This window comes from Grampus griseus (assembly GCF_964374135.1).
Source record: "Grampus griseus genome assembly, chromosome: X".
NCBI lineage: Eukaryota > Metazoa > Chordata > Mammalia > Artiodactyla > Delphinidae > Grampus > Grampus griseus.
Window position 1 is genome coordinate 72,573,748 of NC_138999.1, and position 27,503 is coordinate 72,601,250.

Sequence of the window (27,503 nt, forward strand, 5' to 3'; positions counted from 1 at the left end):
GGTCTGTTAGTGTGTAAAAATATAAGCATTTGAAATATAATAAGATATGGAGGATAAAAAATATCCTAAAGGCAAGTGTAAGTTATTTTTGAATTATCTGCTATTTTGGATCATCAGCTCTGCTACTAGCCATTAGTATATTAGTTTGGATAATGGAAAGTTGACTGGTAAAATCTCTTTCAGAGTAAAAGATCTGCTGAAACGAGTTTGTTCACTTGTTGTATTGTACAACACTCAAAATCAAACTGCTGTTGGACTCAGGTGACATTTAAATATTGGAGCCTGTATTGGGACAATTTGTGATGAGTCATCTTTAACTCTTCCCCTGCCATGTCCATTAGTTCTTCTCTGTTAAACCTGAACAGATGCCTGCCCTCCTCGGAGGAAAGGTCTAAAGCCCCTCGACAAGTATAGTAGTCAGTAGAAGCCTGGTTCCAAATGACAACCAGAAACTTCATGCAGTTACACTGGCTTCTGATGGCTATCTGTTTAAAAACAAATGGATATTACTGTTACTTGAAAGTATAATCTTCATTAGTACATTTATTTTATTAAAGGTCTGTATGCAAGGCACTGTGTGTGTGTAAAATACTCCCAAAAAATAATACAATAGTTATCTCTTGGACTTCTCTAAATCTGTAAAAAGAAAAAAATTCCCATCAAGTTTTAAAATACTTTCTTTAGAAGTCCAAAACACATTTGCAAAGTCTACTCATTGGTTTTATATAAATCTACTTCACTATTTTTTTCTTTATTCTATAGAAAAAGTTTACCTAAAATTCTCATGTGTATTTCCAAAATATAAAAGAATCTTTTTATACTGTTCTCATATTCATACTGTAGACCTATTTTATGGGTAAAATTGCCTTCTAATCTCCCTTTTGCTTACTTCTGCTTTGTAGCACAGAGGTATATAATGTGGTTGTGTGTTATATAGAACACAACTCTTAATTAAACATAACTCAATTATGACCTGTATGAATATCTGATTTGAAGATCCAGTGTAATTAGAATTAAAAAATTAAACATATTTTGAGATTATGTTCAGATGTTAAGATAAATTATCTAATTTATGCCATGTTAAGTAATAACATTTGATGAAGAAAAGGATAGCATATAGAATAAGAATACTAACTGTAATATATACCTGACCTAGCCTCTTCAGCATTTCAGCTCCAATACCTAGACCTTTTAAATAGATAATGCAAAATGAAAAAAACATAAGTTGAAAAACTCCATTTAAAAAGTTATTTGCTTTACTTTAAACCCTGTATCTGGTTGTTACATACTAGTAATAGCTTGTGTTGAAATTCAACTCATGAATGTTTTTCATATCTCTTTTTCCTAATTGGCATGTGGTTCCAAAGGTAATGGAAAAGATTTTGGATTTACTTTAAAGATCAGTGAAGAGGAAATGTGTCCCTATCACTATCATCTTATCACAGAATATATTTCTTATTCATTTTAGACAAACCAACACAAAATGTAAAAGCACGTTTTAAACATGAAAGTATAGCTTTCATAACTTGGCTTATTCAAGCCTTGATGGGAACTAATAAATCTTTTTCTAATCTGTGATTGAGTCTTCACCATAAGCAAGGATAACTAGGATAGTGATCAGGCTCATGAAATAGAAATAAGTTACATAAACTAACTTAAACACATTTATACTAACTCTCCTTAAATTAAAATATACCTTTTTAAAGTATAAGTAATACTATAAGTGTTACTTGACCTCGGTAAGCTTGTATGACATAAAAGTCCTCTAGGTAAAGTAACTTGCCAATCCAGGGGTCATATGTAAAGTAGTACATGGCAAATCCAACAGTCACTTTGCCTAGGAAGAGGAAAGAGAGGGTATAAAGAGGTTAATACTTTGAATCTTGTAATGTTCTTTCCTCCAAAATAACTATTAAAGTAATAAAAGCTTGCTGGACAAATTTCAAGCAATACAGAAATGTATAAGGTAGAAGGTTTAAGTCCTTTATAATACAACCTTTAAGAGATAACCCATCTTTTAACAGTGTGGAGTATATTCTTCCTAAAATCTTTTTTCTATGCATTTACAAACATAAGTACATACCATACATTTTCTCTTAAAAACAAGACTCAGTTTATGTACTTTTGCTCTTCTCCTCTGCTTAATAGTAATTATATGCTATCAAACTGTACTTTGTTTTCAGGATAGAGAAAATATACTCTAGATTAAATTGAAAAAGGAAGGTTTATTTTACCTAATGGTTTTTGATGATTGTGTACTTCTGCAATCAAGCAGTAGAAAAGGGGATGATCCCCAAAGCCACCCCTGAGTACATCTGAAATATCAATTCACATAAAATATGTTAGAAAATTTACAGTAGAGAGAAGGAAGATGGTGGAGTTGGCAGCACCAGAATTCCTTTCTTCACCTATACAACAACTGTACTGGCATAAACTGCCTGAAGTGAATATTTTGGAACAGTAGAGTTTATTTGAATACTTACAACTTCCAGAGGACAGCTTGGCTGGTAAACTGCAGTTAATTTTGGCAAAATTCAGCCATCAGCCCAGTGGTGGCTTCCAAGCACACACCCCCCAACTCCATCATGTCCTACCTCATCTCACGGCAGGCAGTTGTAGGGACTGCTGAGACTCCTGAATTGCTGGAGTGGATTGCTACTCTCAATGCTGAGGTGAGGACTTAGAGGTTGGCCGCTATTTTTCTAACCTCCACCAACTAAAGCAGCTTCTAGGAGATTTAAAGGAGCCACACCAGTTTTGTTAGACATTCAAAAACAGCCATGTATACAGGAGAATCTAGAAAGCCACCATGCATGATCAGGGAAAGATACAGACTTAGAAAAGACCTTAAAATACCTTAAAACATTTAACTCAGATTGATCTCTGACACAGGCACCCTATAACAATAAAAAAACAGCCAACCCTGGGGAAGCAAGAGAATTTGATTTCAAGAGTTGACACATTATAAGATTAAAATGTCCAGTTTTCAACAACAAAAAATCACAGTGCATACAAAGAAACTGGAAAGTATAGCCCATTCAAAGGAACCAAGTAAATTAACAGAAAACATACCTGAGGAACCCCAGATGTCAGACTTACTAAACAAAGACTTTAAAACAACTGTCTTAAAGGTGCTAAAAGAGCTAAAGGGTGACATGCACAAAGACAAGAAAAAGATGTATAAACAAAATAGGAATATCAATAAATAGAAATTATTAAAAAAAGAATCCCCATCAAAAAACTCTGAAGCTGAAAAGTATAATAAATGAGAAGTGCACTCTAGGGGTTCAAAATCAGAATTTCTAATCAAGCAGAAGAAAGAATGAGTTAACTTGAAGATAGGACAACTGAAATTATCAAGTCTGAGGAACAAAAAAGATGAAGAAAAGCAAAGAGCCTAAGGTATCTGTGGAACACCATCAAATGGACCAAGATACAAATTATGGGACTCTCAGAAGAAGAGAGAGAAAGGAAAAAATATTTGAATAACAACTGAAAACTTCCCAGATTTGATGCAATACATCAATCTACAAATCCGAGTTCAATAAACTCCAAGTGGTATAAACCCCAAAAAGTCAACACCAAGACATGTAATCAAACTGTTGAAAGACAAAGAGAAAATCTTGAAAGCAGCAAGGCAGAAGTAACTTGTCACATACAATGGATCTTCAATGGGATTATCATCTGCTTTCTCATCAGAAACCTTGGAAGCCAGAAGGCAGTGGATTGATATACTCAAAGTACTGGGGACAGGGAAGGAGGGGAGAAGTGCAGAAACTTGTCAACCAAGAATTCTATATCCACCAAAACTGTCCTTCAAAAATGAAGGAGAGGGGGCTTCCCTGGTGGTGCAGTGGTTGAGAGTCCGCCTGTTGATGCAGGGGACATGGGTTCATGCCCCGGTCCGGGAGGATACCACATGCCACAGAGCAGCTGGGCCCATGAGCCATGGCCACTGAGCCTGCGCGTCCGGAGCCTGTGCTCCACAACAGGAGAGGCCACAATAGTGAGAGGCCCACATACTGCAAAAAGAAAAAAAAAAAAAAAGGAGAAATTAAGATATCCCCAGACTCATCCCCCCCTAAACAAAGAACCTGAGGAAGTTTGTTATCTCTAGACCTGCCCTGCATAAAATGCTAAAAGGAGTCCTTCAGGTTGAAATGGAAGGAAAATAGGTAGTAACTCAAAGCCATATGAAGAAATAAAGATAAAGGTAGTGGTGCCTAGTTAAAGGTAAATACATGGGCAATTATAAAGAACTAGTGTTATTTTAAATTTGTTTGTAGTTCTTTTTATTTTCTACATGATTTAAAAGACAAGTGCATAAAATTAGTCATTAGTGTGTGTTCTTGGGCACACAATGTATAAAGATGTAATCTGTGACATCAATAACATAAAAGGGGAATTGACATGTACAGGAGAAGAGTTTTTGTATGCTATTGAAATCAAGCTAGTATAAATTCAAATTTTATTGTTATAACTTTAAGATGTTAAATGTAATCCCCACAATAACAACAAAGAAAATGTCTATAGAATATATACATAAGGAAATGAGAAGGGAATCAAAACATTTTACTACAAAAATCAACTAAATACAAACGAAGGTAGAAATGTTGGAAGTGAAGGACAAAAAACTATATAGAAAACAAATAGGAAAATGTCAGAAGTCCCTCCTTATCAGTAATTACTTTAAATGTAAATGGATTAAATGCTCTAATCAAAAGAGAGATTAGCAGAATGAACTTCTAAAAATGATCCAACTATATGCTGTCTGTAAGACACTTACTTTAGATTAAAAAAAAAAACACAAGAAGGTTGATAGTGAAATGATGGAAAAAGACATTTCATGAAAATAGTAATCAAAAGAAAGCTGGGATGGCTGTACTAATATAAGACAAAATAGACTTTAAGTAAAAAACTCTTACTGAAGAGAAGGATATTATATAGTGATAGAAGGTTCAGTTTACCAAGAAGATATAACATTTATAAACATATATGCACCAAACATCAGAGCTCCAAAATATATGAAGCAAATATTGACAGAATTGAAGACAGAAAGAGCTCTAAAATAATATTCGAAAACTTCATTACATCAATTTCAATAATGTACTTAAAAAACAGACCAATGATAAATATGTTAATAGATTATTTGAACAAAACTATAGATCAATTGGACCTAACAGAAATATACTGTGCATCCCACCCAACAACATAATACACAATTTTTCTTGAACTTTCTCTAGGATATGTCATATGTTAGGCCAAAAAGCAAGTCTTAATACATTTTGAAAGATTGAAACCATACAAAGTACCTTCTCCAGTCACAATGGATTGAAACTAGAAACTGATAGAAGGAAACTAGGAAATTCACAAATATGTGGAAATTAAACAATGCACTCAAACAACTTTGGCTCAAAGTAGAAATAACAAGAGGAATTAGAAAACAGAGATAAATGAGAATGAAAGCAATATAAAAAACTTATGGAATTCAGTGAAATAAGTGCTCAGAAGGGAACTTATAGTTGTAAATTCCAACATTTAAAAAGGAAGGGAGGGAGGGAGGGAAAGAAAGAAAGAAAGGAAAGAAGGAAGGAAGGAAGGAAGTAGAAGGGAGGGAGGGAGGAAAGGAAGGAAGGAAAGGAAAGGAAAGGAAGAAATAAAGGAAAGAAAAAGGAAGGAAAGAAAGAAAAAAAGAAAGAAAGAAAGAAGGGAAGAAAGGGAAGGAAGGGAGGGAGGGAGGAAGAAAGATCTCAAGTCGTGACCTAATCTTACACATTAGAAACTAGAAAAAGGAGTAAACTAAGCTCAAATCTAGCAGAAAAAAAGGCAAATAAATATTTCTTATCAATACAGATGCAAAAATACTCAACAAAATAGCAAATTGAACTCAACAGCATATTAAAAGGATCATTCACTATGACCGTGTGATTGATCCTAGGAACGAAAGGATGGTTCAACATAAGGAAATCAATCAAAGGGGGAAAAAAACACAAGACAATCTCAACTGGTGTAGAAAAGGCAATTAACAAAATCCAACACCCTTTTATGATGAAAGCCCTTAGAAAACTAGGAATAGAGGGAAATTCCTAACATGATAATGGGTACCTATTTTTTTTAAAAAGTTAACTTTAATGGTGAGTGACTGAAAGCATTCCCCCTAAGATTAGGAACAAGGCAAGGATGGCCACTCTCACCACTGCTATTCAACATTGTACTGGAAGTTAGACAATTAGACAAGAAAAAGAAATAAGAGCCATCCAAATTAGAAAGGAAGAGGTAAAATTATCTCTATTTGCAGATGACATGATCCTACTGATTGACAATCCCAAAGAATCCAAAAGAAAGCTACTAACACTAATAAATTAATTCATTAAAGTTGCAGGCTACAAGATCAACCAAAAAAATCAGTTTTATTTCTATACACCAGCAAAGAACAAACCAAAAAGTAAATTTAAAAAGCAATTCCATTTACAATCGCCTCTAAAATAATTAAATACCTAGGAACGAATCTATGCAAGGAGGTGAAATACTTGCATACTAAAAACTATAAAACACTGCTGAAAGAAGTTAAAGACCTAAATAAATTAAAAGATATCCCGTGTTCATAGATAAGACTTAACATTGTTAAGATGTCAATAGTACCCAAAGTGATCTAAAGATTCAATGTCGTCCCTATCAAAATTCTAACATCCTTTTTTACAGGAGTGGTAAAGCTGATCCTCAAATTCATTTAGAATTCCAAGTGTATAATTTTATACAGACTTTTCTTGACCTACAATAGGGTTACATCCTGATAAACCCATCATAAGGTGAAAATGTCATAAAAGTCGAAAATGCATTTAATACACCTAACCTATCAAACATAGCTTAGCCTGACCTACCTTAAACCTGCTCAGAGCACTTGCATTAGCCTAGAGTTGGGCAAAATCATCTAACACAAATCCTATTTTATAATAAAGTGTCAAATATCTCATGTAATTTATTGAATACTAAGTGAAAATAGAATGGTTATATGGGTACAGAATGGTTGTAAGTGTATCAGTTATTTACCCTCATGATCACATGGCTGACTAGGAGCTGTGGCTCACTGCTGCTGCCCAGCATCATAAGAGAGTATCCTATTGCATATAGCTAGCCCAGGAAAAAGACAAAATTCAAAATTTGAGGTACAGTTTCTACTGAATGCGTATTGCTTTATAAAGTTGAAAAATTGTTCAACGTCATACCGTAAGTAAGTCAGGGACTGTCTGTACACTTTAATCATCTCTTCTCTCAGTGTTCACATTTCCTGCCTAAAATGTTGCAATTCATCATAAAACACTAGCATTGGCTATTAATATTGCTGGCTCTCAAAATGTAGTAAATATCTTGAAAATAGTTTTAAGTCATTTTGCTTTTATCCATTTCATCCTATCAAGCTACTACTAACATTGGGCATTAAATTATATTGTCTTTGACCAACTACACTTCTCATTTTACATTTCCAAAATTAGTTGAAATTTATTGACACTGTAAAGATGTAAAAGCTCTTAACTATCAATTTCATACTTTAAAAATGAGGAAAATATAAAATAGTGGTGCACTGACAAAGCTATTAAACAATAGCTTTTTATACAAACTTTTGCCCTGTATATCTAAATACTATTAATGACAACTTCTTTGTGTACCAAGGACAACAGTGTCCACATATTTAGGTACAAGTAGTGCTTTGTGCATACATTATGCCATGCTTCTTTTTCTAGCTCTGAAAATACCATAAAACATCTTACCCTTTGCTGTTAACTTCATTGCATCTAGCATGTTTTCACAGGCAGCCAATTCCTGTCAAAGTAGAGAAAACATTCAGTTTATGGTTTAGTAACAAATTTTTTAAATTACTTTTCAAATTACTTTTTTAAATTTTTTGGCTGTACTGAGCACCTTGTGAGATCTTAGTTCCCTGACCAGGGATTGAAACTGGGCCACAGCAGTGAAAGTGCCAAGTCCTAACCAGTGGACCGCCAGAGAATTCCTAGTAACAAATTCTAAAGATGATAAGCATGAAGATTTTATTGAGTATTTATTAACGTACGATGTCCTGGGTAGTATTAAAAGTGAGTCAGACTTAACTCCAGTCATCTAGAAACTTAAAATCCAAAACAGCATATGCAACAAGACAATATATAGAGAGAAGATTAACTATGTCGATACATCATTCCTGTGAAGGTCAACTGTCTAGGTAACTAGCCTTGGATACAACCAGAAATCAGGAAGTAAAGCCAAAAGTTTTTCTGAGCATTCAAGGTAGATATCACAAAGTCTATGAATTATAAAGCTCATAGACTTTACGGAGAAGTCTGTTGTGATTGCTTGTGAGGTGTTCTTCCCAATTTAACTTTAGACTTTGTTTATTTGTCTTTTTAAAATAATTCTACACATTCAAGTCAATTCCTCATAGTTTGGATCTCAAGCTTGGAAGGGAAATCCCCACTCTTGGATTATAAAAATAGTCACTTTTGTTCCCTTCTTAATTTTTTTTTATTTTTTCCAGTTTTATTAAGATATAACTGACATATAACATTGTATTAGTCCAAGGTGGGCAATATAATGATTTGATGTATGTATATGTTGTGAAATGATTACCACGATAAGGTTAGTTAACATCAATAATCTCACATAGTTACAATTTATTTCTTGTGATGAGAACTTTTAAGATGTACTCTCTTAATAACTTTTAGATATACACTATGGTTTTGTTAACTATAGTCACCATACTGTACATGACATCCCCAGAGCTTATTTATCTTATACCTGGAAACCTTTAACTTTTAACTAACATCACCCATTGCCCCCACCCCTACCTCCCCCCTCTAACAACCACCAATCTGGTTTTTTTTTACATCTTTATTGGAGTATAATTACTTTACAATGGTGAGTTAGTTTCTGCTTTATAACAAAGTGAATCAGTTATACATATACATATGTTCCCATATCTCTTCCCTCTTGCGTCTCCCTCCCTCCCACCCTCCCTATCCCACCCCTCTAGGTGGTCACAAAACACCGAGCTGATCTCCCGGTGCTATGCGACTGCTTCCCACTAGCTATCTATTTTAGGTTTGGTAGTGTATATATGTCCATGCCACTCTCTCGCTTTCTCACAGCTTACCCTTCCCCCTCCCCATATCCTCAAGTCCATTCTCTAGTAGGTCTGTGTCTTTATTCCTGTCTTACCCCTAGGTTCTTCATATATTTTTTTCTTAAATTCCATATATATGTGTTAGCATACGGTATTTCTCTTTCACTTTCTGACTTACTTCACTCTGTATGACAGACTCTAAGTCTATCCACCTCATTAAAAATAGCTCAATTTCGTTTATTTTTATGGCTGAGTAATATTCCATTGTATATATGTGCCACATCTTCTTTATCCATTCATCCTATGATGGACACTTAGGTTGTTTCCATATCTAGGCTATTGTAAATAGAGCTCCAATGAACATTTTGGTACATGACTCCTTTTGAATTATGGTTTTCTTAGGGTATATGCCCAGTAGTCAGATTGCTGGGCCATATGGTAGTTGTATTTGTAGTTTTCTAAGGAACCTCTATACTGTTCTCCATAGTGGCTGAACCAATTCACATTCTGGCCAGCAGTGAAAGAGTGTTCCCTTTTCTCCACACCCTCTCCAGCATTTATTATTTCTAGATTTTTTGATGATGACCATTCTGACTGGTGTGAGATGATATCACATTGTAGTTTTTTTGTTGTTTTTTTATAAAGAAGATGTTGGGGGTAGGAGTTTATTAATTTTTGCTGTGTTGGGTCTTCGTTTCTGTGCGAGGGCTTTCTCTAGTTGTGGCAAGTGGGGGCCACTCTTCATCGCGGTGAGCGGGCCTCTCACTATCATGGACGGCCTCTATTGTTGCGGAGCACAGGCTCCAGACGCGCAGGCTCAGTACTTGTGGCTCACGGGCCCAGTTACTCCACGGCATGTGAGATCCTCCCGGACCAGGGCTCGAACCCGTGTCCCCTGCATTAGCAGGCAGATTCTCAACCACTGCACCACGAGGGAAGCCCTACATTGTAGTTTTGATTTGCATTTCTCTAATGATTAAGGATGTTGAGCATTCTTTCATGTGTTTGTTGGCAGTCTTTATATCTTATTTGGAGAAATGTCTATTTACGTCTTCTGCACATTTTTGGATTCGGTTGTTTGTTTTTTTGTTATTGAGCTGCATGAGTTGCTTATAAATTTTGGAGATTAATCCTTTGTCAGTTGCTTCATTTGCAAATATTTTCTCCCATTCTGAGGGTTGTCTTTTGGTCTTGTTTATAGTTTCCTATGCTGTGCAAAAGCTTTGAAGTTTCATTAGGTCCCATTTGTTTATTTTTGTTTTTATTTCCATTTCTCTAAAAGGTGGGTCAAAAAGGATCTTGCTGTGATTTATGTCATGGAGTGCTCTGCCTATGCTTTCCTCTAAGAGCTTGATAGTTTCTGGCCTTACATTTAGGTCTTTAATCCATTTTGAGCTTATTTTTGTGTATGGTGTTAGGGAGTGTTCTAATCTCATACTTTTACATGTACCTGTCCAGTTTTCCCAGTACCACTTATTGAAGAAGCTGTCCTTTCTGAACTGTACATTCCTGCCTCCTTTATCAAAGATAACGTGACCATATGTGCATGGGTTTACCTCTGGGCTTTCTATCCTGTTCCATTGATCTATCTTTCTGTGTTTGTGCCAGTACCGTACTGTCTTGATTACTGTAGCTTTGTAGTATAGTATGAAGACAGGGATCCTGATTCCTCTAGCTCTGTTTTTCGTTGTAAAGATTGCTTTGGCTATTCGGGGTCTTTTGTGTTTCCATACAAATTGTGAAATTTTTTGTGCTAAGTATGTAAAAAATGCCAGTGGTAGTTTCATAGGGATTGCATTGAATGTGTAGATTGCTTTGGGCAGTAGAGTCATTTTCACGATGTTGATTCTTCCAATCCAAGAACATGGTATATCTCTCCATCTATTTGTATCATCTTTAATTTCTTTCATCAGTGTCTTACAATTTTCTGCATACAGGTCTTTTATCTCCTTAGGTAGGTTTATTCCTAGATATTTTATTCTTTTTGTTGCAATGGTTAGTGGGAGTGTTTTCTTGATTTCACTTTCAGATTTTTCAGCATTAGTGTATAGGAATGCCAGAGATTTCTTTGCATTAATTTTGTATCCTACTACTTTACCAAATTCATTGAATAGCTCTAGTAGTTTTCTGGTAGCATGTTTAGGATTCTCTATGTATAGTATCATGACCTCTGCAAAGAGTGACAGCTTTACTTCTTCTTTTCCGATTTGGATTCCTTTTATTTCCTTTTCTTCTCTGATTGCTGTGGCTAAAACTTCCAAAACTATGTTGAGGAAGAGTGGTGAGAGTGGGCAACCTTGTCTTGTTCCTGATCTTACTGGAAATGCTTTTAGTATTTCACCATTGAGGGTGATATTGGCTGTGGGTTTGTCATATATGGCCTTTATTATGTTGAGGAAAGTTCCCTCTATGCCTACTTTCTGCAGGGTTTTTATCATAAATGGGTGTTGAATTTTTCAAAAGCTTTCTCTGCATCCATTGAAATGATCATACGGTTTTTCTCCTTCAATTTGTTAATATGGTGTATCACGTTGATTGATTTGCGTATATTGAAGAATCCTTGCATTCCTGGAATAAACCCCACTTGATCATGGTGTATGATCCTTTTAATGTGCTGTTGGATTCTGTTTGCTAGTATTTTGTTGAGGATTTTTGCATCTCTGTTCATCAGTGATATTGACCTGTAGTTTTCTTTCTTTGTGACATCTTTGTCTGGTTTTGGTATCAGGGTGATGGTGGCCACATAGAATGAGCTTGGGAGTGTTCCTCCCTCTGCTGTATTTTGGAAGAGTTTGAGAAGGATAGGTTTTAGCTCTTCTCTAAATGTGTGATAGAATTCGCCTGTGAAGCCATCTGGTCCTGGGCTTTTGTTTGTTGGAAGATTTTTAATCACAGTTTCAGTTTCAGTGCTTGTGATTGGTCTGTTCATATTTTCTATTTCTTCCTGATCCAGTCTTTACAGGTTGTGCATTTCTAAACATTTGTCCATTTCTTCCAGGTTGTCCATTTTATTGGCGTAGAGGTGCTTGTAGTAATCTCTCATGATCTTTTGTATGTCTGCAGTGTAAGTTATTGTCCTTTTTCATTTCTAATTCTATTGATTTGAGTCTTCTCCCTTTTTTTCTTGATGAGTCTAGCTAATGGTTTATCACTTTTGTTTATCTTCTCAAAGAACAAACTTTTAGTTTTATTGATCTTTGCTATCGTTTCCTTCATTTCTTTTTCATTTATTTCTGATCTGATCTTTATGATTTCTTTCCTTCTGCTAACTTTGGGATTTTTTGTTCTTCTTTCTCTAATTCCTTTAGGTGCAAGTTTAGGTTGTTTATTCGAGATGTTTTCTGTTTCTTAAGGTAAGATTATATTGCTATAAACTTCCCTCTTTGAACTGCTTTTGCTGCATCCCATAAGTTTTGGGTCGTCGTGACTCCACTGTCACTTGTTTCTAGGTATTTTTTATTTCCTCTTTGATTTCTTCAGTGATCACTTTGTTATAAAGTATTGTATTGTTTAGCCTCCATGTGTTTGTATTTTTTACAGATCTCTACCTTTAATTGATATCTTGTCTCATAGCTTTGTGGTCGGAAAAGATACTTGATACAATTTCAGGTTTTTTCAATTTTCATATCTTGATTTGTGACCCAAGATATGATCTGTCCTGCAGAATGTTCCATGAGCACTTGAGGAAAATGTGTATTCTGTTGTTTTGGGATGGAATGTCCTATAAATATCAATTAAGTCCATCTTGTTTAATGTATCATTTAAAGCTTGTGTTTCCTTATTTATTTTCATTTTGCATGATCTGTCCATGGGTGAAAGTGGAGTGTTAAAGTCCCCTACTATGAATGAGTTACTGTCGATTTCCCCTTTTATGGCTGTTAGTATTTGCCTTTTGTATTGAGGTTTTCCTATGTTTGGTGCATAAATATTTACAATTGTTATACCTTCCTCTTGGTTTCATCCCTTGATCATTATGTAGTGTCCTTCTTTGTCTCTTCTACTATTCTTTATTGTAAAGTCTATTTTGTCTGATATGAAAATTGCTACTCCAGCTTTCTTTTGGTTTCCATTTGCATGGAATATCTTTTTCCATCCCCTCACTTTCAGTCTGTATGTGTCTCTAGGTTTGAAGTGGGTCTCTTGTAGACAGCATATATATGGGTCTTGTTTTTGTATCCTTTCAGCCAATCTGTGTCTTTTGGTGGGAGCATTTAGTCCATTTACATTTAAGGTAATTATCGATATGTATGTTCCTATACCCATTTTCTAAATTGTTTTGGGTTCGTTATTATAGGCCTTTTCCTTCTCTTGTGTTTCTTGTCTAGAGAAGTTCCTTTAGCATTTGTTGTAAAGCTGGTTTGGTGGTGCTGAACTCTCTCAGCTTTTGCTTATCTGTAAAGGTTTCAATTTCTCCATCAAATCTGAATGAGATCCTTGCTGGGTAGAGTAATCTTGGTTGCAGGTTTTTCTCCTTCATCCCTTTAAATATGTCCTGCCAGTCCCTTCTGGCTTGCAGAGTGTCTGCTGAAAGATCAGCTGTTAACCTTATGGGGATTCCCTTGTGTGTTTTTTTGTTGTTTTTCCCTTGCTGCTTTTAATATGTTTTCTTTGTATTTAATTTTTGACAATTTGGTTAATATGTGTCTTGGCATATTTATCCTTGGATTTATCCTATATGGGACTCTCTGTGCTTCCTGGACTTGATTACCTATTTCCTTTCACATATTAGGGACGTTTTCATGTATAATACCTTCAAATATTTTCTCAGTCCCTTTCTTTTTCTCTTCTTCTTCTGGAACCCCTATAATTCGAATGTTGGTGAGTTTAATGTTGTCCCAGAAGTCTCTGAGGCAGTCCTCACTTCTTTTCATTCTTTTTTCTTTATTCTGCTCTGCAATAGTTATTTCCACTATTTTATCTTCCAGGGCACTTATCCATTCTTCTGCCTCAGTTATTCTGCTATTGATCTCATCTAGAGTATTTTCAGTTTCATTTATTGTGTTGTTGATCATTGCTTGTTTCATCTTTAGTTCTTCTAGATCCTTGTTAAATGTTTCTTGCATTTTGTCTAATCTATTTCCAAGATTTTGGATCATCTTTACTGTCATTATTCTGAATTCTTTTCAGATAGACTGCCTATTTCCTTTTCATTTTTTAGGTCTGGTGCGTTTTTATCTTGCTCTTTCATCTGCTGTTTGTTTTTGTGTCTTCTCATTTTGCTTATCTTACTGTGTTTGGGATCTCCTTTTTGCAGGCTGCAGGTTTGTAGCTCCCGTTGTTTTTGATGTCTGTCCCCAGTGGCTAAAGTTGGTTCAGTGGGTTGTGTAGGTTTCCTGGTGGAGGGGACTTGTGCCTGTGTTCTGGTGGATGAGGCTGGATCTTGTCTTTGTGGTGGGCAGGTCCATGTCTGGTGGTGTGTTTTGGGGTGTCTGTGGACTTATTATAATTTTAGGCAGCCTCTCTGCCAATGGGTGGAGTTGTGTTCCTGTCTTCCTAGTTGTTTGGCATAGGGTGTCCAGCACTGTAACTTGCTGGTCGTTGAGTGAAGCTGGGTGCTGGTGTTGAGATGGAGATCTCTGGGAAATTTTCGCCATTTGATATTATGTGGTGCTGGGTGGTCTCTTGTTGACCAGTGTCCTGAAGTTGACTCTCCCACCTCAGAGGCACAGCACTGACTCTTAGCTGGGACACCAAGAGCCTTTCATCCACATCACTCAGAATAAAAGGGAGAAAAAGTAGAAAGAAAAGAAAGAAAGAAAGAAGGAAAGAAAGTAGGGAGGAAAGATGAGAGAGAGGGAGGAAGGAAGGAAGGAAGAAGGGAGGGAAGGAGGGAAGAAAGGAAAGAAAGAAAGAAAGAAGGGAGGCAGGGAGGGAGGGAGGGAGGAAGGAAGGAAGGAGGGAAGGAAGGAAAGAAAGAACAAAAGAAATAAAGAAAGAAAGGAATAAGATAAAATAAAGTAAGATAAAATAAAATAAAGTTGTTAAAATAAAAAAATAATTATTAAGAAAAAAATCAGATGGAGAGAACCCTAGGACAAATGGTGGAAGCAAATCTATACAGACAAAATCTCACACAGAAGCATACACATATACACTCACAAAAAGTGGAAAAAGGGGAAAAATCATAAATCTTGCTCTCAAAGTCCACCTCCTCAATTTGGAATGATTTGTTGTCTATTCATGTATTCCACACATGCAGGGTACATCAAGTTTATTGTGGAGCTTTACTCCGCTGCTTCTGAGGCTGCTGGGAGGGATTTCCCTTTCTCTTCTTTGTTCTCACAGCTCTGGAGGCTCAGCTTTGCCTTTGGCCCTGCCTCTGAGTGTAGGTCGCCGGAGGGCGTCTGTTCTTTGCTCAGATAGGACAGGGTTAAAGGAGCAGCTGCTTCGGGGACTCTGGCTCACTCAGGCTGGGGGGAGGGAGTGGTACAGAGTGTTGGGGGAGCCTGCGGTAGCAGAGGCCAGCATGACGTTGCACCAGCCTGAGGCACGCCGTGCGTTCTCCCGGGCAAGTTGTCCCTGGATCCCGGGACCCGGGCCGTGGCGGACTGCACAGGCTCCCTGGAAGGGGGGTGTGGATAGTGACCTGTGCTCGCACACAGGCTTCTTGGTGGTGGCAGCAGCAGCTTTAGTGTCTCATGCTCGTCTGTGGGGTCCGCGCTTTTAGCCGCTGCTCACGGGGGTCTCTTGAGCTCCTTTAAGCAGTGCTCTTAATCCCCTCTCCTCGCGCAGCAGGAAACAAAGAGGGAAGAAAAAGTCTCTTGCCTCTTTGGCAGTTCCAGACCTTTCCCCGGACTCCCTCCCTGCTAGCCGTGGTGCACTAACCCCCTGCAGGCTGTGTTCACGTTGCCAACCGCAGTCCTCTCCCTGAACTCCGACCGAAGCCCAAGCCTCAGCTCCCAGCCCCTCCCGCCCCAGCAGGTGAGCAGACAAGCCTCTCAGGCTGGTGAGTGCCGGTCGGCACCGATCCTCTGTGCGGGAATCTCTCTGCTTTGTCCTCCACACCCCTGTTGCTGTGCTCTCCGCGGCTCCGAAGCTTCCCCCTCCACCACCCACAGTCTCCACTGGCAAAGGGGCTTCCTAGCGTGTGGAAACCTTTCCTCCTTCACGGCTCCCTCCCACTGGTGCAGGTCCCGTCCCTATCCTTTTGTCTCTGTTTATTCTTTTTTCTTTTGCCCTACCCAGGTACGTGGGGAATTTCTTGCCTTTTGGGAGGTCTGAGGTCTTCTGCCAGTGTTCAGTAAGTGTTCTGTAGGAGTTGTTCCACGTGTAGATGTATTTCTGGTGTATCTGTGGGGAGGAAGGTGATCTCCACGTCTTACTCTTCCACCATCTTCCTCTTCCTCCACCAATCTGTTTTAAATTCCTTATATTAAATTGATTAATTTGGTTTTGTTTGTGTGTGTTTATGTAAGACGGTGGAATTTCACCTTTATCTTTTTCTCCCAGTTATCCCAACACTGTTTATTTAATAACGTATCTTTTATTAACTGTCTTGAAGTTTCCATTTTATCATGTACTACATTCTCATATATACTTAACAGAATTTCTGGACTCTCCATTCTGTTCCAATGATCTATCTCTGCATCTATGGTAATAGATTACCATAGTATTTTAATTACTTACAGTTTTATAATATCTGATAGGGATCTTCTCCCCTCATCACTCTTCTTTTTGATATTTTTCTAGAAACAGTCACATGTTTATTCTTCCACGTGAAAATTTGGGGATTTTGACTGGAATTGCATTAAATTTATAATGGAAAAAATGTATAAAATATATAAGGAAGACAGCAAGGGCCAGATTATGTACATCATTGCTAAGAAATTTGGATTTTATTCTCAGTACAACCAGAGCCCAATGGAATTTGAGCCTCTTGGCTGCTGTTTTGAGCTCCTTCCCTAAGACGCTGTAAGCTCTTTGAGGGCCGGGACTATAATTTAATAATCTGATATCCTTTATAGTACTTAGCATGTGGCCTTCCCCTAGTATGCACTCAGTGTTTGCATAAGGAACAAAAATCAGATATTAATAGTACACAGTCCTTCGTATGGATCATCAATGGTCCAAAAACCACAGTTTGAGAACCACCATAATAAAAGGCATTAAATGGAAAGTCTGGTAAGCAAGAAGTTATAGCTGCCTAGACATAAAGTGACTAGATCCCCAAATAATGCTGTGGTATTATTTGATTAAGAATAAGATAAAACAGATTCATACAAAGGATGGTTGGAAGAATTTTAGTGGCAGGGCAGTAAGTAAAACCTGAAAAATACTCAGTTAAGGAATGAGTATTTATATATGTGACATATATATATGTGTGTGTGTGTGTGTGTGTGTGTGTGTGTGTGTGTGTGTAATATATATATGTATATGTATATATTACACATATATATGTAGATGGAAACAGTTTGTAGATGTACACATATATATGTAGATCGAAACAGTTTGTAGATGGCAAACTCTCGTAAATCCCTTGCAAAGCAAAGAGAGAATGCTTTGAAAACTTATCAGTGAACAGGAGTTAGGGTGAATGGACATGTACGTATCAGAGAATAACATCCCAAACCTAATTAATCATTATATTAATGTCTGTGATGCAGAGTAATTTAGCTTTTCTATTATTTTTCTACACTGAATAGTCATTAGAATTATTTCCAAGAAACATCTAGTGTATATTCAGGTACATGAGGCAAATTCAAAAGTAAATGTGGTTAGGAACTTCACAGATACAGGTTCACTGAAGTCGGAGAATCTAGTGATGTATTTTTCCCTTGGTGATAACAATGGGCACTGTTTGGAAAGATAAGGAAGGTAAGTTTTCTGGATAGAAAGATTCACTGTCATTCAATAATAAATTTATTAATTGCCAACTGGGTGTCAGATACTAAGCTAAGAAAAAAAAACCTTTAAAATTATTTTCTACCTGGAAAAATGTGCTTCTAGAATAATTAACATGTTGGGCATAGTATTTTGATTGATGACCTAGTCATGCGGATTAATGCCAGTTAGAGAAATGATGTGGGAACTTTTGGGGATAGAATAGAATGGAAGGCATGGGAAGATAGATAACCCAGTTCTTACAGATCTGTAACCAGACCTAGCATCATTTCAGCAGATAGATTTCACTAGAAAACTTCTGGTATTTTATTTTGTCCATTAAAATACATGCTCTGATCAAAGGGAACAGAAACTTGGCCTAATTTAAATTATATACATATATATATATATGGAAACAGTTCCATTACAAAACTCTTTTACAAGTTTTCCTTACCTATAACCTGTGCCTTGTTCCAGCCACAAATTTACTCTTTTTAAAAATCTAGGCTACTGCTTTTATATGGGCTTTTATATGGAATTGTTTAGGTTGTGTATTACATACATGATTGCCTTGAGTGCCACAGAACTTCAGCACAGTAGCTGAAGTATGGCTAATAGTTTGTCACCTTTACTGCACTGGGATGATTTCCAGGAAAATCATTAAAATGAATTTTAAATCAGAAACTTAACCCTGCTCCTTGGACTTCTGGGAGGCTATCTGTGGATGGGCTTCAGGAGTCAAAGAACAGTCTGAAATTATACGGAAAATTTGTTGTGGATAAATATTGTTTTCTGGGCAGTCAATCATTAGCTTCTACATGTAGGTGTGGTCTTCAAAGCAAGAGGCCCTACCCTAAAATCTTAGCCATTAATACCTGAAATTCTATCACTGACAGGTCATTCATTTGAGTTAAGCATTCCTTTTATCAAAGATCCTCTTTTAAAGTTAAAATTGAGGAGAAGTCAAGATGGCAGAATAGGAGGACATGAAATTCATTGTTCCTCACAAGTACATCAAGAATACATCTACAAATGGAACAGTTCTCATAGAGCACCTGCTGAACATTAGTGGAAGACTTTGGACACCTAAAAGGACAAAAAAATCCCCTCAAAACTGGGTAGGATGAAAGAAAGAAGAAAAAAAGGAAAGAGGAATCAAAACAGGGACCAGCAGCCCTGGCGGGAAGCTGAAAGTGAGGGGAGGTCCCCACGCTCAGATAAACTCCCTCACGGTGGGGAAAGCAGCTGGGACAGAAAAGGACATTCAGGGGATCAAAGGAGAATGCAGTGGATGGTCTGTGGAAGGCAGGACAAAGTAAGAACTGCACACATGGCCTACACAGCAGCTCTGCACATTCCAGCCTGAGTCGTAAGTCACCTATTGCGTAAGGGGGCTCGGTGTTGGAAAGTGAGGTTTGGAGCATGGACCCAGGGAGGGGACAGCTGTTGGCTGTGAAAAGACAGCCTGAAGGGACAGGAGTAAGGAGCTCCACAGCGAGGAAAGTCTTCAGAAAAAGCCCGGGACACCATAGAAGCAAGGCATCATTGCTGAGTGGCATGCAAGGGGTGGAGCCACAATTACAACCCTTTTCCCCACCTGCTGGCTTCTTCAGCCTCCACAGCCACTGGGAGGGTCACCCATCTGAGCAGCCTTGCCCGCCCCTCAAGCCAAGGTCTCCTCCACCCGCGTAGGCTCTGGGGACCCGAGTGCCGCCCATCCCAAAGCCTCCTTGGGAATCAGCCCTGGTCACCCCTGCCTGAAATGGGAATCCACCAAAGCTGATGGGGGCTGAGTGCTAAAGCATGGGGTTAAGAAAGCAGATCCAGGGACAGGACCAATGTTGGCTGTGCATATATCACAAAGGGGATGGGGGTGAGGGGCTCCACAGGTGGAATGCCCCTAGAGGAAGCATGGTCTACCTTGGAAACAAGGCTCTATTGTTGAGTGGCATGCAAGGGGGCAGGGCAACCACTGCCTCCACATGCCAGCCCCTGCCTCAGCAGGCACTGGGAGGGACTCCCACAAGAGCGAGCACACCCCAGTCTGTTGCAACTGTCTATGCAGCTGCAGGCAATTCACACACACCCCAGTTGTGGCCGCCATGCCCCTCCCTGGCCTAAGTGAGTAAGTGTGCCCCAATCAGCCACTGCTTTCACTCCCTCTCACTGGGGAAAGAAACAGGCACCTGAGGGTGGTGCACACACAGAGGTGGGGCCAAAACCAAAGCTGAGCACCAAGGGTGGTGCAACTAAGGAAGAGGAATGGAAATCTCTCCATGCAGCTGCAAAAGCTAAGGAATAAATCCCAGAGATCAGCTTGGTAAACCCTGCATCTGTGGAGTATGTGAATGGACAAAAAGTGCTATCACAACTGAGTCTGTTCTACCTTTAGCAGCAGTGGGCTTTGGGGGAAAGTACACACAGGAGTTGGGCCAGCCCAGAGTCTGAGCTGCCCCCACAGTACCCACAGTGGGTCCAGAGACCTAAATAGAGGTATTGGAGGGCCTCCTGGGGAGGCAGGGTTTGGCTCTAGCTCACTGTGGGAGTGAGAACACTGACAGCAGACAGCCTAGGAAAATATTATTATTACTATTATTCTTTTTTTGTTTCTTTCATTTTGTTCAGTTGTGGTTGTTATTATTTATTATTTTTTATTATTTATTCTATAAAAAATTTTAATATATTTTTTGATTTTCCTATTTTTACTTTACTTTTCTGTTGTTTTGTGTTTATTTTTGTTCTTTATATTTTTTGATCATTTTTATGTATTTGTTTTGTGTTTGCTTTTTTTTTTTTTTTTGGCAGTACACGGCTTCTCACTGTTGTGGCCTCTCCCACTGTGGAGCACAGGCTCCGGACACACAAGCTCAGCAGCCATGGCTCACGGGCCCAGCTGCTCCGCGGCATGTGGACTCTTCCCGGACCGGGGCATGAACCCATGTTCCCTGCATCAGCAGGCAGACTCTCAACCACTGCGCCACCAGGGAAGCGCCTGTGTTTGCTTTCTGATTTTGTTTTCTTTTTCATTTTTTGTTCTTGTTCATTTAGTCCTTATTGACTATTCTCATTTTTAAATTCTTTTGTATGCTTATTCTCTTGGTTTATTTTATTTTATTTTATTTTTTCAGTGTGTGTGTGTGTGTGTAGTGTTGTTATTGCTGCTGTTTGTTTGCCATTGTTTTTGCTATTTGTCTTGGGTTTTGTTTGTCTGTTGGTTTTCTTTTCTTTTCTTTCCTTTTACTCTGGCCACACCGTGCAGCTTGCAGGCTCTTCGTTCCTTGGCCAGTGGTTGGGTCTGAGCCTCCAGAGTGGAGCACCAAGTCCAGGACACTGGACTGCCAGAGAATTCCTGGCCCCAGGGAATATTATTCAGCATGCACACTTCTGGAGGAGTCCATATTAACATCAAGACCCAACCCCACACAACTGCCTGCAGGCTCCAGCACAAGAAAACTCACACCAAACAACCAGCAAGACAGGAACACAGCCCTAGCCATCAGCAGGCAGGCTGCCTGAAGTCGTACTAAGCTCACAGACACTCCAAAACACACCACCTGACACGGCCCTGCCCTTCAGAGGGAAAAGACTCAGCTCCACCCACCAGAGTGCAGGTACCAGTCCCTCACACCAGGAAGCCTACACAAGCCCCTGGAGCAACCTCACTCACCGGAGGGCAGACAACAGAAGCAAGAGGAACTATGATCCTACAGCCTGCAGAAGGAGACCATAAACACAATAGGTTAGACAAAATGAAACAACAGAGAAATATGTTGCAGACAAAGGAGCAAGGTAAATCCCATAAGGCCAAATAAACAAAGAGGAAATGGGCAATCTACCTGAAAAAGAATTCAGAGTAATGACAGTAAAGACGTTCCAAGATCTCAGAAATAGAATGGAAGCATGGATCGAGAAGACAGAAGAAATGTTTAACAAGGACCTAGAAGAACTGAAGAACAAGCAATGAGTGATGAACAACACAATAACTGAAATGAAAAATACACTAGAAGGAATCAACAGCAGAATAACTGAGGCAGAAGAACCACTAAGTAAGCTGGAAGATAGAAGGGTGGAAATAACTGTTGAGGAGCAGAATAAAGAAAAAAGAATGAAAGGTAATGAGTACAGTCTAAGAGACCTGTGGGACAACATTAAACAACCAACGTTCGCATTATAGGGGTACCAGAGGGAGAAGAGAAAGAACCTGAGAAAGTACTTGAAGAGATAATAGCTGAAAACTTCCCTTACATGGGAAAGGAAACAGTCACCCAAGTCCAGGAAAGGCAGAGAGTCCCAGGCAAGATAAACCTAAGGAGGAACACACCGAGACACATAGTAATCAAATTGACAAAAATTAAAGATAAAGAAAAATATTGAAAGCAACAAGGGAATAGCAACAAATAATGTACAAAAGAACTCTAATACAGTCGTCAGGTGATTTCTCAGCAGAAACACTGCAGGCCAGAAGGGAGTGACATGATATATTCAAATTGACGAAAGGAAAAAATCTAAAACCAAGAATACTTTACCCAGCAACACTCTCATTCAGATTTGAAGGAGAAACCAAAAGCTTTACAGACAAGCAAAAGCTAAGACAATTGATCACCACCAATCCAGCTTTACAACAAATGCTAAAGGAACTTCTCTAGGCAGGAAACACAAGAGAAGGAAAAGACCTACAAGAAAAAACCCATGACAATTAAGAAAATGGTAATAGGAACATACATATTGATAATTACCTTAAATGTAAATGGATTAAATACTCCAACCAAAAGACACAGACTAGCTGAATGGATCCAAAAAAATACCCATATATATGCTGTCTCCAAGAGACCCACTTCAGACCTAGGGACACACACAGACTGAAAGTGAGGGGATGGAAAAAGATACTCCAAGCAAATTGGAATGAAAAGAAAGCTGGAGTAGCAATACTCATATCAGACAAAATAGACTTTAAAATAAAGACTATTACAAGAGACAAGGAAGGACACTACATAATGATCAAGGGATCAACCCAAGAGGAAGATAATTGTAAATATTTATGCAACCAACACAGGAGCACCTCAATACATAAAGCAAATGCTAACAGCCATAAAATGGGAAATCTACAGTAACACAATAATAGTCGGAGACATTAACACCCCACTTACACCGATTAACAGATCATCCGGACAGAAAATAAAAAAGGAAACACAAGTTTTAAATGACACAATAGACCAAATAGACTTAATTGATATTTATAGGACATTCCACTTAAAAGTGGCAGAATACACGGTCTTCTCAAGTGCTCATGGAACATTCTCCAGGATAGATCACATCTTGGGTCAGCAATCAAACCTCTGTAAATTTAAGAAAATTGAAATTGTTTCAAGCATCTTTTCTGACCACAATGTTATGAGATTAGAAATCAATTACAGGAAAAACAAAAACTGTAAAAAGTACAAATATATGGAGGCTAAACAATATGCTACTAAATAACCAAGAGATCACTGAAGAAATCAAAGAGGAAATCAAATCATACCCAGAAAAAAAATGACAAAAACACACGATGGCCCAAAACCTATGGGATGCAGCAAAAGCAGTTCTAAGAGGGAAGTTTATTGCAATACAATCCTACCACAAGAAACAAGAAAAAAGAAATATCTCAAATAAACAACTGAATATTACACCTAATGCAACTAGAGAAAGAACAACAACAACAACAAAAAAAAAACCCTCGAAGTTAGTAGAAGGAAAGAAATCATAAAGATTACAGTAGAAATAAATGAAATAGAAATGAAGAAAACAATAGCAAAGATCAATAAAACTAAAAGCTTGTTCTTTGAGAAGATAAACAAAATTGATAAACCTTTACCCAGACTCATCAAGAAAAAAAGGGAGAGGACTCAAATCAATGAAATTAGAAATGGAAAAGAAGAATTTACAATGGACACCACAGAAATACAAAGGATCATAAGAGACTACTACAAGCAACTATATGCCAATAAAATGGATAACCTGGAAGAAATGGACAAGTTCTTAGAAAAATACAACCTTCCAAGACTGAACCAGGAAGTAACAGAAAATATGATGAACAGACTAATCACAAGTACTGAAATTGAAATTATGATTAATTATCTTCCAGCAAACAAAAGTCCAGGACCAGACAGCTTCACAGGCAAATTTTATCAAACATTTAGAGAAGAGCTAATACTTATCCTTCTCAAACTCTTCCAAAATTTAGCAGAGGGAGGAACACTCCCAAACTCATTCTACGAGGCCACTATCACCCTGATACTAAAACCAGACAAAGATGTCACAAAGAAAGAAAATTAGAGGCCAATATCACTGATGAACATAGACACAAAAATCCTCAACAAAATACTAGCAAACAGAATCCAACAACACATTAATGGGATCATACACCTTGAACAAGTGGGGTTTATCCCAGGGATGCAAGGATTCTTCAGTATATGCAAATTGATCAATGTGATATACCATATTAAAAAATTGAAGAATAAAAACCATATGATCATCTCAATAGAGGCAGAAAAAGCTTTTGACAAAATTCAACACACATTTATGATAAAAAAAAAACTCTCCAGAAAGTGGGCATAGATGGAACCTACCTCAACGTAATAAAGCCCATATACAGTAGACGGCAAACCCACAGCAAACATCATTCTCAATGGTGAAAAACTGAAAGCATTTCCTCTAAGATCAGGAACAGGACAAGGATGTCCACTCTCACCACCACTATTATTCAACACAGTTTAGGAAGTCCTAGCCATGGCAATCAGAGAAGAAAAAGAAATAAAATGAATCTAATTTGGAAAAGAAGAACAAAAATTGTCACTGTTTGCAGATGACATGATACTATACATAGAAAATTCTAAAGATGCTACTAGAAAACTACTAGAGCTAATCAATGAATTCAGTAAAGTTACAGGATGCAAAATTAATATACAGAAATCTCTTGCATTCCTATACACAAACAATGAAAGATTGGAAAGAGAAATTAAGGAAACATTCCCATTTACCATTGCAACAAAAAGAATAAAATACCTAGGGCTACCTAAGGAGGCAAAAAACCTGTACTCAGAAAATTATGATACTGATGAACGAAATCAAAGATAACACAAACAGATGGAGAGATATACCATGTTCTTGGATTGGAAGAATCAATTTTGTGAAAATGATTATGAAAATGATTATACTACCCAAAGCAATCTACAGATTCAATGCAATCCCTATCAAATTACCAATGGCATTCTTCACAGAACTAGAACAAAACATTTTAAAATTTGTATGGAAACACAAAAGACCCTGAATAGCCAAAGCAATTTTGAGAAAGAAAAACAGAGTTGGAGGAATCAGGCTTCCTGACTTCAGACTATACTACAAAGCGACAGGAATCAAGACAGTATGGTACTGGCACTAAAACAGAAATATAGATCAATGGAACAGGACAGAAAGCCCAGAGATAAACCCACGTACCTATGGTCACCTAATCTATGACAAAGAAGGCAAAAATATACAATGGAGAAAAGACAGCCTCTTCTATAAGTGGTGCTGTGAAAATTGAATAGGTACATGTAAAAGAATGAAATTAGAACACTCCCTAACATCATACATAAAAATAAACTCAAAATGGATTAAAGGCCAGACACTATAAAACTCATAGAGGAAAACATAGGCAGTCTCGAGCCTCCGCAGGTCTTACTTAGAAAGAATTCATGCTTGGTTGCCTCATGCTTGATTGTCTCCTGCCTGTTTGGCTCATGGCTCTTTGTCTTGTGCCTGATTGGCTCGGGCCTGGTTGACTTGTACTGGATTGGCTCGGGCATGGTTTCCTCATGCCTGGCTGATTCATGATTGATTGGCTTGGGCATGTTTGCCTTATACCTGGTTCACTCATGCTGGATTTGCTTGGGTCTGGTTGCAGTTGACTCATGCCTGATTGACTCAGGCCTGGCTGACTTGTGCCTGATTGGGTCGTGCTTGATTGGCTCACGACTATTTGCCTCATGCCAAGTTGACTCAGGCCTGCATGCATGTGCCAGGTTGCCTCATGCTTATTTGGCACAGGCCTAGTTGCCTCATGCCTGGTTGACCCAGTTGGTTAATGTCAGGTTGGCTTATACTTGGTTGGTTCATGTCCAATTGGTTCATACCACGTAAGATCGTGCCTGGCTGGTTCATGTCTGGTAAGCTTGATTGATTCATACCCAGTTGATTCGTGTCTGGTTGGCTGAGGGCTATTTGGTTTAGAACTAGTTGGTGGATGATGGGTTGGCAGACAACTGGTTGGCCAATGACTAAGTGCCTTCATGTAACAGGAGCCCTTAACTACAGTGCTGTGGTGGGAGGCTGTAGGATGTTTCTATTTTTTTCTCAACTTGATTCGTTCTTTGAGATACCCTTCTATCAAGATGAGAATGGGAAAAATAAAGGAGTGCTACCTAAAGAAGATTACTGATGCCTCCGATTTGCTGGAGTTGACCTTACCAGCTATCACAGCTGTAGGCTTGGCTGGGTTTCAGGTTATCATCTGGCCTTTCCCTGCCAACAGGCTGGTAGTGAGGGGAAGAAGAAAATGAACCTGGGAGAGTATTACTGCTTCACCACCTTGCACCATCACTGCATCACAGTGATGAAGTCATAGTGCCCTTATTTACGTGTGTGAGTGCTCCCCACGTGGTGGGGGAGGGGCGAGGCAGGGGCCACTACACCATTTTATTTCCTCCTCCCAAGAGCTTAAGAGGCTGAAGCAGAAAGCTGGGAGGAATCTCAGAGCATATGCTTGACACCCTAATAGTGTCCACTGTTTTAACCAACAAATGTAAGGATATTTGTCCTAACCCATTCTGTTTTCCCCATGCCCCAGCCCTGAAATAATTCACTTCCTATTTCTGTTCTGACTTCCACTTATTACCTTTTCCCCACACCATAGAAAGTGGAATGCTTAAAAGGGTTCTCCTATTGAGGTGCTCAAGTCCCTAATGAAGAAAATATTTGTTTACAAATAATTAAGAATAACTATGGCTACTATTTATTGAGTTATTTTATGACCTAGGTTCAGTGGGAGGCACTTTGCATTTTGTCATTCAATCCCACAGCAACCCTATTATCCCCAGTTCTAAGGAAACTGATTCATAAGATTTGGCAACCTAACCAAGACATGAACAGTTGGCAAAGAGCCTGAATTCAGACCCACGTCTATCTGATTCCAACTCCAGGGTTTTTACCATCACACTATCCTGCTCCTTACACATGCTATGCTTATTCTCCACCCCCCACATCTGTAAGATCAGGTATATTGTCCATTCACCCCATCCCCCCTCGCAGAATTCCTTCTCCCATCTTTTTATCTGTTGGCTCACTTCCTCAACAATGTATATTATATAACTGGTGCTAATATTGTTGTAGATGGAGTGTCTTTTATTTTCTAAACATACCAGAAAACATTGGTTGAAGCTGTGAAGTCTCACACTTTGCGAAAAGGTCTTTAGGTATGCATAACTTATTTAATCATCAAAACAACCCTGTGAGATATATACTCTTGTTCCCCATTTTTATCAATAAAGAAACT

General features: G+C 38.3%; 1 protein-coding gene across 1 annotated transcript; it reads right to left on the reverse strand.

Annotated features, from left to right (window-relative positions):
• Window positions 1–257: 257 nt before the first annotated feature.
• Window positions 258–25,803, reverse strand: SATL1 (spermidine/spermine N1-acetyl transferase like 1; the record flags this gene model as incomplete). The annotated part of the gene is made up of 7 exons (XM_082646846.1): window positions 258–485; window positions 1,148–1,188; window positions 1,736–1,837; window positions 2,235–2,315; window positions 7,770–7,821; window positions 21,603–21,646; window positions 25,635–25,803. 7 exons carry the CDS (start codon window positions 25,801–25,803, stop codon window positions 258–260), a joined length of 717 nt encoding a protein of 238 aa, XP_082502972.1.
• Window positions 25,804–27,503: the final 1,700 nt, after the last annotated feature.